This window comes from Nicotiana sylvestris, chromosome 6 (assembly GCF_000393655.2).
Source record: "Nicotiana sylvestris chromosome 6, ASM39365v2, whole genome shotgun sequence".
NCBI classification, from domain to species: Eukaryota; Viridiplantae; Streptophyta; class Magnoliopsida; order Solanales; family Solanaceae; genus Nicotiana; species Nicotiana sylvestris.
Genome location: NC_091062.1, coordinates 12,987,908 through 13,001,421, shown reverse-complemented (window position 1 = coordinate 13,001,421; position 13,514 = coordinate 12,987,908). Strand labels below are relative to the sequence as shown.

The 13,514-nt window shown below is 36.9% G+C and overlaps 2 protein-coding genes across 2 annotated transcripts; both read right to left on the bottom strand.

The window, feature by feature from the left end:
• Nucleotides 1–1,528: 1,528 nt before the first annotated feature.
• On the bottom strand, nucleotides 1,529–2,167 carry LOC104240772 (protein BIG GRAIN 1-like A). The gene has a single exon (XM_009795658.1). The coding sequence runs from the start codon at nucleotides 2,165–2,167 to the stop codon at nucleotides 1,529–1,531; it is 639 nt and encodes a 212-aa protein (XP_009793960.1).
• An 8,244-nt stretch (nucleotides 2,168–10,411) lies between these two features.
• Nucleotides 10,412–11,023, bottom strand: LOC138870271 (uncharacterized). Its single transcript, XM_070148067.1, has one exon. It carries the CDS (start codon nucleotides 11,021–11,023, stop codon nucleotides 10,412–10,414), a length of 612 nt encoding a protein of 203 aa, XP_070004168.1.
• Between the last annotated feature and the right edge of the window lie 2,491 nt (nucleotides 11,024–13,514).

Here is a 13,514-nt window from a genome sequence, read left to right as displayed (position 1 = left end):
GTCAAAATTTTCAAACATATTTACACTATTTGGACAAAATTTACTGGGTTCACGTGAACCTGTAAATCGGGAGGTGGACCCGTCCATGCTCAGGGTTATATATTATTTGAAAGTAGAGCAGATTTCTAGATCAAAGTAGTTAAAGTGAAGTGGTTAAGCTAATGTATACTAGTTGATATGATCATTTCATAACTGCTCCTTAAACCTCATTAGAAAATATTAGAATCTAAGACTACTTAAAGCTAGAGGTCGACCTAGAGTGTCAGGAGTCAATAGAACTCATCATTTTCAATATATCTCCTGAAAAATAATATAAATATTAAAATTTGAACTTATGTTTTAAAAAAGTTTAGAACTTTGAATCCATTAAGTTTAAATATTGAATTCATTTGCAGTTAAACGTAAAACCGCAAAAATTTTGAATCCATTAAGTTTAAATATTGAATTCATTTGCAGTTAAACGTAAAACCGCAAAAATAAGGTAGACCAGCTTGACACAACAGTTAGAAAAACATGTCAAATTTGCCCATGTATTATCCGAAATTGAGCAATTTTACTATACTTTTAATCTAATGTTATAAAAAAGCTTATTTTTGCCTTTGACCCCTAACAAAACTCTAGTACGAGGGTAGGTTTAAATCATAGTAAAAGCATTAAGGGGTAAATTTGGATTTTTTTTCTGAAAGAAATTGAACAAGCTGGGTCAACCCATTTTATGCTGGAGTTTCATTGATGACAAGGGCAAAGATGAGAAATTTCTAATGACAATAGTATGAATGGACCCTAGTTGTGCATAATTGTTAAATACCAAATTACCGGACCGAGACCAAAAATTATGATTTTTGCTATTTGATATTTTGGTATTTGGTTTAAGTTTTTAAATTTTTTTAGTATTAGATATGGTATTCGATATTTAATGAAAAATTAAAATACAACCGTACCAAAAAAATAAACTAATTTACACAATAGATATTTTATTTATGGTATATCATATATGCTCTCTATTGCACACGTAGAAGATGTACGTGAGACTATAAATGAGATCCATGAGTGCGATGTGCTTAAAAAAATGGTCAAAATAATGTATAGTTTGAGCAAGGCATTTGATGCTCTTGGCCTTATTCTCTAAGTTCAGCAATAAATCTAAGTAATTAACAACATATTTTCAATAATCAAATTTTTTTTTATGTACCTTTTTTTCTCTCTATAGGTTTATATTTGCTTGTTTTGGACAAAATATTTGTCAATAGTCAGGTAAACTTATAATATTTTTATTTCTGAATTTGTATTTGTGAGTACCTTAATTAAGAATATTACAGTATATGGCTCTATGCACTAGTTATTATTCAAGCTGAACAAAAGAAAATTATCGGACCGGATAAAATTATCAGACCGGATAAACCGAAACCAAAAAGAGAAAAATCATATCATATCGAATTTAATTAAAATATAATATTAGTAATGCATTTTAAGAAATCGAATTCCAAACAGAAAAATATTTAAATACTCTACCGTATCTGTATATAATTTAAATTCTTTTAAAACTATTAGTCCGATAGACAGGCAAGCCATCTATAGTTGTATGAACACCAATCATACCAACGTTGTCAAGCTCAAACAGATCAGAACTTGCACAACTCCTACCATCTTCTTCACATTCTTCAGCATCATAATCACCTTTTGCATTGTGAAATCCTCTAAATTGATACTCATTAAAATGTTTCTCTTCAATATTTCTGTACCCATTGATGGAATTATTCATAATCTTGCTCCTTAACTTGATTCTTGACTCATCATTCTCATTAATAATTACACTAACAGGGCAAAAGCTAACACACCTATTTGATTTATTACCTCTAGATGAAGGTGGTTTATTCAAACAAGAGGATCTTGACATAGTTAAATCTTGATGATTTTTCTTCATGTTTCTTGAATTGAATATCGAATTCAAGAAGTTTGCGATTTTCTTACCTGGTGAAATGGGTTGTTTCACCTTTTTCAACTCAGCATAAATCTTCAAAGCTCTTAACTTTGTTCTCATGATAAATTTCCCTTCACATTTTGAAGCTGATTCTGTGTCAGAGGAAGAAAATTTGGTTGAATCTGAACTGAAGTGTACTGAGCTTTGAATATATTTGTTGTAATTTTTCAGCCATTTATCAATCATGATTGTATTTAACCAAAAAATGGAATTTCGGTCAAAGCTTTAATTTAGAATAACTCGGGTTACTGATAATCAAAAGAATATATGAAAGAAAATAATTTGGCTAGCAATAATATAATCAGAAGAAAAACAAGTAAATCAATATATTCAGATAGTATTTCGTGCCCTACAATTGATCCGTTATCTCCCTTTTATAGCTATTTGGAAGATATGCGTTTTGCCCTTGTCATAGTAAGGCTATTATGAGTAATTAAAGATATTGAATGCTACGTTACACAATCATTGTATTTAATACAGATTCTCTAACGTATTCAGTATTTTAATGCTCATTAAATACTGTATCTGTACTCTCATATATTGTCATATTCATTCCACTTGATTCCTGGACCTAAAATGACTTAAATAGGTACGGGCGCCGAGTCCTTTGAATATCTGTCTGTGCCTCTTCCTTTGCCATTGCTCGTATCTATTGCAACTCGTGTCTCTTTACCAGCTGTAACTCTTTGACTAGTCTACGTGTCTTGACACGTCATCTTTATTTTACTTTAATATGTAAACTCAATTTTTCCCAATACAAATAGTCCCCCCGCTTTCCACTTATTCATCAATTGAATATTTGGGAAGTGGATTTCATTAAAACGAAATTTTTTGTCATCATTAATGCTATGACAAAATTGACGCTTCAATTGTCACTTTCATTTAATGCTCTTCACACGTGTCACCTTTTCATTAGTTCTGCAGTTTTCCAGCCCTTTTTTATGCTTTTTCACGGCTCCACTATTCACGAAGCGTCAGTTATCATTATTATGGTACTTCCATCATTACACTTTTTCCTTCAGCGGTTGCTTATCAGTATAAATATAATTTCTTTCTTTGTCTTTTCCACATAAAGTTTACTGAATATTCATTCTCTCAAATCCCTGTTTGCTTCTTCATCATGTCATCCTTCTTCATCATGTTTTCTTCAAATTCTAACCCTAGAAGGGTTCCCATAGTTGATACCTTCCCTAATGCCCCCATTAGAAGCAGAAGGGGAGGTAGGCTTCGTAATTAGGATCTGTTCGCGGTTCTTCCACTCCTTTACCTAGTTCTGGACCTTCTTCTAGAACTAGGGGTTCACTTTCACAAAGATCTTCTTCAAAAGGTAAAGAACCTTCTGAACCTCTTCGTGAGCCTACAATGGAGGAGATAGTTCCTATGGAACTATTTTTTTATCATGACAGAGAATCTCTTAGGAACCAAGTCTCTGGTTTAGATCGTGCTGATATTTATCCCACTCAAATTACAGAAAGTTTGATTTCTGTAGTTCCTAGAGACTGTCGTTGGAGTAGTGATTTCTCTATTATTATCCCTAATCCAAATCAGAGAATCACCTCTTACATAACCGAGTTTTCTTTTGTTTATACATACTCTTTCACCTTAGGGTTTAGACCATCTATTGACCCTGTTACTTGAGTTCTGTCGTTTCTTCGATGTTTGTTTGGGTCAAATTGGCCCAATCATTTGGAGGGTTGTTGCATGTTTAAGGCATTTGGCCAATACAGCCGGTGTTCCCTTTACTTTCCCTCATTTGATTCACCTTTACTCTCCTAGACTTTTCCGCAATGGTGTTTTCACACTAGTAGCCAGTAGCAAGAGAGTTTTGGTGAGCCCTGAGGATGACAAAGACCGTGGCTGGTATGCCAGGTTTGTTGCTGCCCCCACTATTGGTTTAGTGGGTGATGATAATGTTCCCTTCCCTGAGAAGTGAAATTTTGCACGTAAGTTTTTTTAACTTTCTCGTACCTTTTTTCTTCAAATTTATCAACTTTTCTAATTTTACTTTTTTTAGCAACCATGGGAGTTGTGGAAGACGTTCCCAATTTCCGTGATTGGGTAGACAAGTTATTGAGGACCGCACCAATGGATGGTAGGTCTTGGAAGATACTTTCTAACCATTTTGGTTGGAAAGTAAAAACTCATGGTAAGAGCTTTTATTTTATTTCATCTTTTCGTGTATATTTTTTTATTGCACTAATTTCAATCCATCTTTTTATCAGGATTTGCTATTCGTGGAGTCACTGCCGAGGCAGTCGCGGCTTCCCGCATTTCTTTGGAAAGGGCTCAAGAAATAATCTTGGGTTCTTCTGCAAAAAGAAAAGCCGTTGCCGTTGAGGAACAAGACTCTGAAGAGGAGGAAAACGGGGGCTCTTTGGTGACAAGGCCACGAGCTCGAAGACGCATCATTTTCGATGATGAAGCAGAGGTATCCCCCCATCGTTCTTTTCCTCTTACCGAGTCTGCTGAAATCAGTACTGATTCTTGATGATGACGTTGCTCCCGCTGCTGCTCATGACTCTGTTGAGCAGCTTTTTATTAGCGGGTTTGGTAGTGAAGGCTTAGGCCTTGTTTTTGATGAAGTACCCTTGGCTTCTTTTTTGACACCCATGTCTGTAACTCATTCTTTGCCAGTCTCGATTGTTTCTATTTCTCCCCAGACTATTTTTACCACCTATTTTGTTCCACTTTTGACAATTCCTCATCCAAACATTCATCGCACTAAGGTTGGCTCCTCAAGTAGGAGTGCTGCTATGAGGCGAGTAGTCATTGAAGTTCCTGCTGAGGGCAGTCTCTTAAGATAATCAAGTCAAGCGGATGTATGGCTAGAGCCTTTAATTGGCCCAATTGAGAAAGCTAAGCTAGAGAACCATAGTTCCTTGACCCTGATGAACGATATTGTGCACACCACTTTGAAGGTATTCCCCTTCTCTTTTTTCTTTTACTTTGTAATTTTTCTATCTTTGAGGATTCTTATTTCCTTTTCCCCTTTTTAGGCCAACCTTATCGGCATAGAGATGATGAAAAGAGTTGCCCACTCAGATCAATTAGTGCGTGATTCTCAGTTAGAGGCATGCAATTGGAGGGAACAGTTTGAGAGCTTGCAAATTAATGTGGAGTATTTAGAAGAGAGTAAGAGTATTTTGGAGCAGCATGTGCGGGCTTTGACTTCGGAGTTGGCGGTTGAAAAAGCTTCCTCAATCCAAGCAAATAAAGAAAAAACTCGCCTCGAAACTTCCTTCTCAGAGCAGCTGTCTAAGGCTAGTGAAGAAATCAGAGAGTTGAAGGTTCTTTTGAGTAAAAAAGAAGCTTACGGTGGGGAGTTGGTACAAAATTTGACTCAGGCACAAGAAGACCTTCGAGCTTCTTCTAATAAAGTGTGTGCTTTAGAAAGCTCCCATGCCTCTCTCCAGACTTCTTACACATCTGCCTTGGCTGAAAATGAGAAGTTAAAGAACGAAATTGCTGACTGGGAAAGGAATTATGAGATCCTTGAAGATAAATCTTCTATTGAAGTAAGCTGGGCGTTTTTGAATTCACGCCGTGATACCCTAATTAAAGCCGGCGAAGAAAATTTCAACTTGGAATCTGAGTTGGCTAAAATCAATGAAACTATTGAGAAAGCTCAGCAAACTCAAGATTTTCCTTCTCCCGTGGCCAAAGCTTCCGTGAATGTTGAAGTCGATACGGGTATCCCAACTATTTCAAGTCCAGTCGAGCCTGTTGCTGCAAGTCAAGTTGACCGCAACTGTTGATACTTCTGCCCAAGTTGAGCCCGTTGTTATTGATGCTCCTGCTTCAGTACCTTCAACTTCTCAGTGACTAGCTTTAGTTGTTTGAATATCTTTGTTTTTGTTTTATTTGGAAAATTTTGATCAAACCCTTGGTTTCATTTGAGGGTTTATTTTGGAAACGCAAGTCCCTAGACCTTTTCATGGGGCAATTTGTATAAACAATTCATAGTTTTACAACTAAGTACGTACTTAGTCTTAATTTTTTTTTTTTAAATATTAAGAAGTTTTCTTGTTATTATCTTGAACTTCTGTTTACTTTATTCTTGCCTTTATTTCTAAGGACTTACAGAATAATTTGCATTTTTATTCTTCAAAAATGCTTCTGTTAAACTTATGACTAATTAATTTAAACATAAGTTTTATAAAAGAGGGCCCTTTTATATTTGACACTTAATGAAAAAGGCGTCTCAACTTCATAATAGTGTTTAACATACGATAAAAGAAATAGGAACACACATGTTTCTTTGAAATAACTTTGACAAGTTTTTATTTGAACCTTGTCTATTTTTGAATAACAGTTTACATGTATTTAAATTACATCTATAACTTTCTCGTAACTGTTTTTCTTGTAACAGATTTAAAAAAGTAAAAATAATAAACATGAGGTTTTTATTTATAACCCGTTTCAGTACATAGCCTTTACCCTAACTATAGTAAGGTTTTCTTTTGGCCTTAGTTCGTGACTTCGTGACTTTTACTCTGCACTTGACTTCTTTGCCTTCTTTATACACATGCCTGTGTATATTATGTAGTCCCCCAAGTGTATGAGTGTTGAAGTATGAAGCCTCGAGCACTTGATTATTCCTCTCATTTGGTCCTTTCCCTGAAAAAGGAAAAACATACGGGACTCGGAGGTGCGATTATAGATGAAGACTGCTTAACCCGTTTTGAATTTCTATCAGAATATTTGTAACCTTGGGCCGGGAAGTTTAATGTATTCCACGTGCCTTGCAGGTCGTGGCTCATCATTTAGTACGGGCTAGCTTTTTGCCTATCATCTAAGATCGTTAGTAAAATTTTAACAATTCGAAAATAGAATTTTAAAACATAGATACCTGACAGTGGGTATTCCTTAGAAGTAGTATCTCTTCAAATGAACAACATTCCAATGTGAAGGTAATATTTTGCCATCCATTATTTCCAGTTCATATGCTCCTTTACCTGCAATATCATGAATTTTATAGGGTCCCTCCCATGTTGGACTTAATTTACCCGCATTAGCTGCCTTCGTAGATTGGAAAACCTTTTTGAGCACGAAGTTCCCAATTTTGAAGAATCTGAGGCGTGCTCTTGGGTTGTAGTACCGTTCTATGACTTGCTTCTGTGTTGCCATTCTTATTAATGCAGCTTCCCGTCTTCCTTCAAGTAAATCAAGATTTACACGTATTTCTTCATCATTAGACTCTTCTGTTGCCTGCGTAAACCTCGTACTTGGCTCTCCTATCTTAATGGGAATTAAAGCTTCTGCTCCATAAACCAACGAAAATGGTGTTTCTCTTGTGCTTGTTTTTGCGGTTGTGCGATATGCCCATAAAACACCAGGTAACACTTCTGGCCAATTACCTTTTGATTCCTCTAAACGCTTCTTCAAATTGTTGATAATGACTTTATTTGTTGATTCTGCTTTCCCATTACCCACCGGATGATAAGGCGTAGACGTAATCCTTTTAATCTGCCAACTTTGAAAGAATTCCATGATTTGAGCTCCTATAAACTGAGGGCTATTATCGCACACGATCTCCTTTGGTACACCGAATCGACATATGATATTCCGCCAAATGAAATCTTTCACTTCCTTTTCTCGCACCTGTTTGAATGCTCCTGCCTCTACCCATTTAGTAAAATAATCAGTGAGTACGAGCAAAAATTTTACCTGTCCTTTTGCTTGTGGTAATGGACCCACGATATCCATTCCCCATTTCATAAATGGCCACGGTGCAATGATCGGATGTAGTAACTCCGCAGGTCTATGCATATTATTACCGTACCTTTGACATTTATCGCATTTAGCCACGAAACTCTCTACTTCTTCTTCCATTTTAGGCCAATAATACCCTGCCCTAATTAGGGTTCTTACCAATGATCTTCATCCTGCGTGATTCCCACAATGCCCCCCGTGTATTTCCCTCATTACGTACTCCGTTTGAGAAGGTCCGAGGCATCTTGATAAGGGACCACTGAACATTTTTCGATAAAGATTGTCTTGCTTTAAGCAGTACCGAGAAGCCTTTTTTCGAAGCGCATGAGCTTTTTTCTTATCACCAGGGACGGTACCATACTGCAAAAAAGCAACAATCTCGTTCCTCCAATCCCAAGTTAAGTTATTAAAATTTACCTCATTCTTATCAGGGTCGAGAACTGAATGAAACAAATGAATAACTGAAGCGTTTGCATCACTTTCCACGCCAGCTGCAGATACGAGATTAGCTAGAGCATCAGCTTCAACATTTCATCCCTTGGTATTAATGTTACTTTCCAGGTTTGAAATTGCTTTATCAAATCCCGTACCTTCGCTAAGTATTGCTGCATCCTTGCTTCCCCGGCCGTATAAGTCCCCAGTATTTGATTAACTACGAGTTGTGAATCACTTTTGATTGTAATCTGATTTATGCCGAGTTCTCGTGCCAGTTCTAAACCTGTAATTACAGCTTCATACTCTGCCTCATTGTTAGTTATAGACTGACATTTTATGGCTTGTCGAATGGTTTCACCCGTAAGTGGTACCAATACGATCCCTAAACCTACACCTTTTACGTTAGATGAACCATCCGTGAATAAGGTCCAAGTTCCTGGGTTAGCTCCATTGAACACCTGTAATTCTTTTTCTACTTCTAGTTACATCCCTTGGCTAAAATCAACGACGAAATCAGCTAATACTTGAGATTTTATAGCAGTTCTAGGTTGGTATGTGATTTCGTATTCACTTAATTTTATAGCCCACTTAGCCAATCTACCTGATAACTCATGCTTATGCAATATATTACGTAAGGGATAAGCAGCAGCTACTGCAGTAGGGTGACATTGAAAGTAAGGTCTTAATTTCCTAGATGTCATGATTAATGCAAGTGCAAGCTTTTCCAATTGAGGATATCATGTCTCCGCATCTAACAAAGATTTGCTAACATAATAGATCAGAGATTGTTTACCTTGGTCCTCACGGACTAAAACAACACTTATCGCTACTTCAAAAATAGCAAGGTAAATGAGAAGTCTTTCATCAGCCTTTGGTTTTGCCAGCAATGGTGGATTTAATAAGTACGCTTTCAAATTTCTGAGCGCCTGCTGACATTCCTCATTCCATTCAAAATGATCCTGCTTTTTAAGAGCTGAAAAGAATTTAAAGCACTTTTCTGATGATTTGGAAATGAATCTTCCCAAGGCTGCAATTCTTCCTGTTAATCTCTGAACTTCTTTTTTACTTGAAAGCATATCAGGGATTTCTTCAATGGCCTTAATCTGTGCGAGATTTACTTCAATACCACGGTAGAAATAAGAAACCCTAAAAACTTACCTGATGCAACACCAAATGCACATTTCTCAGGATTTAACTTCACATTAAATTTGCACAGAATTTGAATAATATCATACATGTGTGATATGTGATCTCTCGAATGCTGAGTTTTAACGAGCATATCATCTATATAAACCTCCATGGTTTTACCCAAATATTCTTGAAACATTTTAGTAACCAGCCTCTGATATGTTGCACCAGCGTTTTTGAGACCAAAAGGCATTACTTTATAATAGTAAGTCCCTCTGTCTGTTATAAATGAAGTTTTTTATTCATCTCCCGGATCCATTTTGATCTGATTATAACCTGAATATGCATCTAAAAAGCTAAATAGTTCATGTCATGTAGTTGCATCAATCAACTGATCTATATGTGGTAGGGGAAATGAATCTTTAGGACAAGCTTTATTAAGGTCTGTGTAATCTACACAAACTCGCCACTTACCGTTCTTCTTTGGAACTACGACAATATTGGCTAACTAATTAGGATACTTTACCTTGCGGATTGATATAATCTTTAGCAATTTTTGAACCTCTTCTTGAATTACCCGATTCTTGAAAATTCCTTGCTTTCTTTTCTTTTGCTTGACAGGAGGGTATGATGGGTCTTCATTTAATTTGTGAGTCATCACCTCCGATGATATCCCTATCATGTCAGAGTGGGACCAAGCAAAACAGTCCACATTAGTTTTTAAAAATTCAATTAACTTACCTCTCATGCCTTGGCTAAGATTGGCCCCTACGTAGACTTTTTATCAGGCCATTGAGCGAATAACACAACAAGCTCCAATTCCTCAATTATTGTTTTGATGTTTTTGTTTTCTTCTGGTTCTTGAATGGTGTCAGGCCTTGAATCCACATCTGTTCGTCCCTGTTCAGTTGAGGTTTGTGTTGTGGTTCCCTCAACTGTCTTCTATAATTGCTATTTTCCTTCATTTTTCGTACTTGAATCTGCTACAGAATTGATGCTCCTGGATGTATGTTGATCTCCACGAATTTGGCATACTCCCCAAGGTGATGGAAATTTAATGACTTGATGCAAGGTTGAAGGAACAACATCCATTTCATGGATCCATGGTCTCCCAAGGATCATATTGTAAGCCATCTCCATATCTACTACTTGAAACTATGTATCTTTGACGACTCCATCTGCGAATGTGGTGAGTGTTACCTCTCCTTTCGTCACAACACTAGAATTTTCAAATCCAGATAGAGTATGCGCCTTTGGTATTATTCTATCTTCTGTTTGCATCTCACGTAATACTCTTAGCAAAATAATGTTCGCGGAACTACCTGGATCAATCAAAACTCGTTTTACATTAGTATCATGTACAATTAGAGATATTACCAGTGCATCGTTATGAGAGGTTAATACGCCATCTGCATCTGCATTATCAAATGTAATGTTTTCTTCCTCTATGACATGTCGTACCCGTTTCCCTTGGGTAATTGTAACTTTGGAAATTTTGTTAGCTGCAGTGTATGATATGTCATTGATGTCTTCACCTCCGCTTCTAACGTTGATGGTTCTTTTGAGGGAATGTGGCTTCGGGGGCTCCTGCCTGTTCTTCATGTAAGCTTGCTTACCTTTCTCACTGAACAACTCGGTGAGATAACCTTGTTTTAATAAATGATCAACTTTACTTTGTAAAAACCTACAATCTGCCGCTTTATGCCCATGGTCATTATGAAACTTGCACCAATGATCAGGGTTACGCCTGTTTGGATTCGATCTCATCTCTTTTGGCCATCATACCTTATCTCCCATACTTCTCAAAATAGCTACGAGCTCGGAAGTGCTTACGTTGAAACTATAACCGCCAAATCTCGCCTTCAAATTTCTATCATCATCTCGTGACTCATAGGTATTTCGATCGTTTCTAAATCTTGATGAAGAACCTGACTCTCTATTCCTTGATCTGTGATCATACCTTTGATTGTCCTGCTTTGATCGTGAGACTTTTCCTGCAGGTCCCATGTATGGCTCGTACTTGTTTTTACCGAATCTTTTTTCGATCTCCACACGTCTCGAACTTACCTTTTCTTCTTTTTGAAGTCGTGGAACATTATCTTCTTCTATCCTCAGCTTCGTGATATACCTGTTGTAAACGTCATTCCATGTTGTAGCTGGGAATTCACGAAGGCTTTGTTTGAGTCGCCTCGTAGCTTCTGAGCTTTTTTCATTCGAATTGCTTGTGAAAGCTATAGCTACCCAATTATCTGGTACACGTGGTAATGTCATTCTTTCAAGTTGGAATCTGTCCATGAACTCTCTAAGCAATTCTGAGTCCCCTTGCTTGATCTTGAAAATATCTTCCATTCTTTTTTCGACTTTATGAGCTCCCGAGTGTGCTTTGATGAAAGAATCTGCAAGCTCAGCAAAAGAATTTATAGAATTTTTTGGTAAAAGAGAATACCATGTTAATGCTCCCTTGGTGAGTGTTTCACCGAATTTTTTAACTAATACTGATTCAATCTCCTGCTTAGTCGAATCGTTGCCTTTTACGCCTGTTGTGAATGTAGTCATGTGGTCTCGTGGGTCTGTTGTTCCATCATATTTTGGAATATCAGGTATTTTGAATTTCTTTGGAATTAGGAGGGGAGTAGCATTTGGCTTCCAGGGTTGCTGTGAATATTTATCCATATCTACCCCTTTGATTACGGGCGGCACCCCGGGTATTTCTTCTATGCGATCACTTTGCTCTTTGAGCTGTTTCTGCAAAGTTAGTACTAAATTTTGTAAATTAGAATTGACTTAGTTACCTGGTTCTCCTTGCTATGATTCGCTGGGGGTTCCACCGCTACCTGAATTAACAAGCCCGGACCGACGATTCTCCAAAGGGTTGTTATTTGGAGTGGGTGTGGTTGGTGCAGCAGGTAACTGGCTAGCAAAACCTCAAGAGCTTTATTGACCTAAGCAACAATTAGTTTTTGCAAAGCTTCATCGATAGCTTCAACATTTTCAAATTGAGCGTTTCCATTTGTATAAGATCCGTCAGGAGTGCCTTCACGAGACCGCCGAGGAGAGCCTCGTGGAGAAGGGACCGGGGTGTGAGTACCCTGTGGATCTCCCTGAAGTTGTTGGTTTCCTTGATTTCCTTGGATGTTGTCATTATTTTTCAACATGATTGATGCAACAAGGAAAGTTAAGCTAAAAGAGAATAAATTATCAGATTCCCGGTAACGGAACCAATTTGTTTAACCAAAAAATGAGATTTCGGTCAAAGCTTTAATTTCGAAGAACTCGGGTTACTGATAATCAAAAGAATATATGAAAGAAAATAATTTGGCTAGCAATAATATAATCAGAAGAAAAACAAGTAAATCAATATATTCAGATAGTATTTCGTGTCCCTACAATTGATTAGTTATCTCCCTTTTATAGCTATTTGGGAGATATGCCTTTTGCCCTTGTCATAATAAGGCTATTATGAGTAATTAGAGACATTGAATGCTACGTTATACAATCATTGTATTTAATACAGATTCTCTAACGTATTCAGTATTTTAATGCTCATTAAATACTGTATCTGTACTCTCATATATTGTCAGATTCATTCCACTTGATTCCTGGACCTAAAATGACTTAAATAGGTACGGGCGCCGAGTCCTTTGAATATCTGCCCGTGCCTCTTCCTTTGCCTTTGCTCGTATCTGTTGCAACTCGTATCTCCTTACCAGCTGTAACTCTTTGACTAGTCTACGTGTCTTGACACGTCATCTTTATTCTACGTTAATATGTATACTCAATTTTTCCCAATACAGATTGCTCTTCGGAGATTGGCGATTTCTTCTTCAGCTTCTTCTATGGCATTGTTTCTTTTATAAGGAACAAAGTTCTCTTCTTGCCTTTGCTCTTCTGCTACATCTTTTGGTTCATCAATTGAAAGGTAAATGGCTTCCAGTAGAGAGGAAGAAAATGATGGTGTTTTTCGTCTATGCTGAGGCCTTTCATTTGTTTTTGTGGGGTTTTCGCAAAAAGACATTTTTCTCTTGGAATTAAACTATTAATGGGAATAAGATAGTAAGAACTAAGGCGTGGAGTATGAAACTAAGTATAAAACTTCAAAAACTAGAAAATGAAGATGAAGGAACATGCAAATTGAAGAAATTAACTTCTTGGTAGGTAGTATTTTACCTCCTTCACTGACTTTACTGGAACGAATCTGAATTAGTTAGGATAGTACGTAAAATTCAAATATTAAATGGTTGAACCGGAGAAAAAAAAA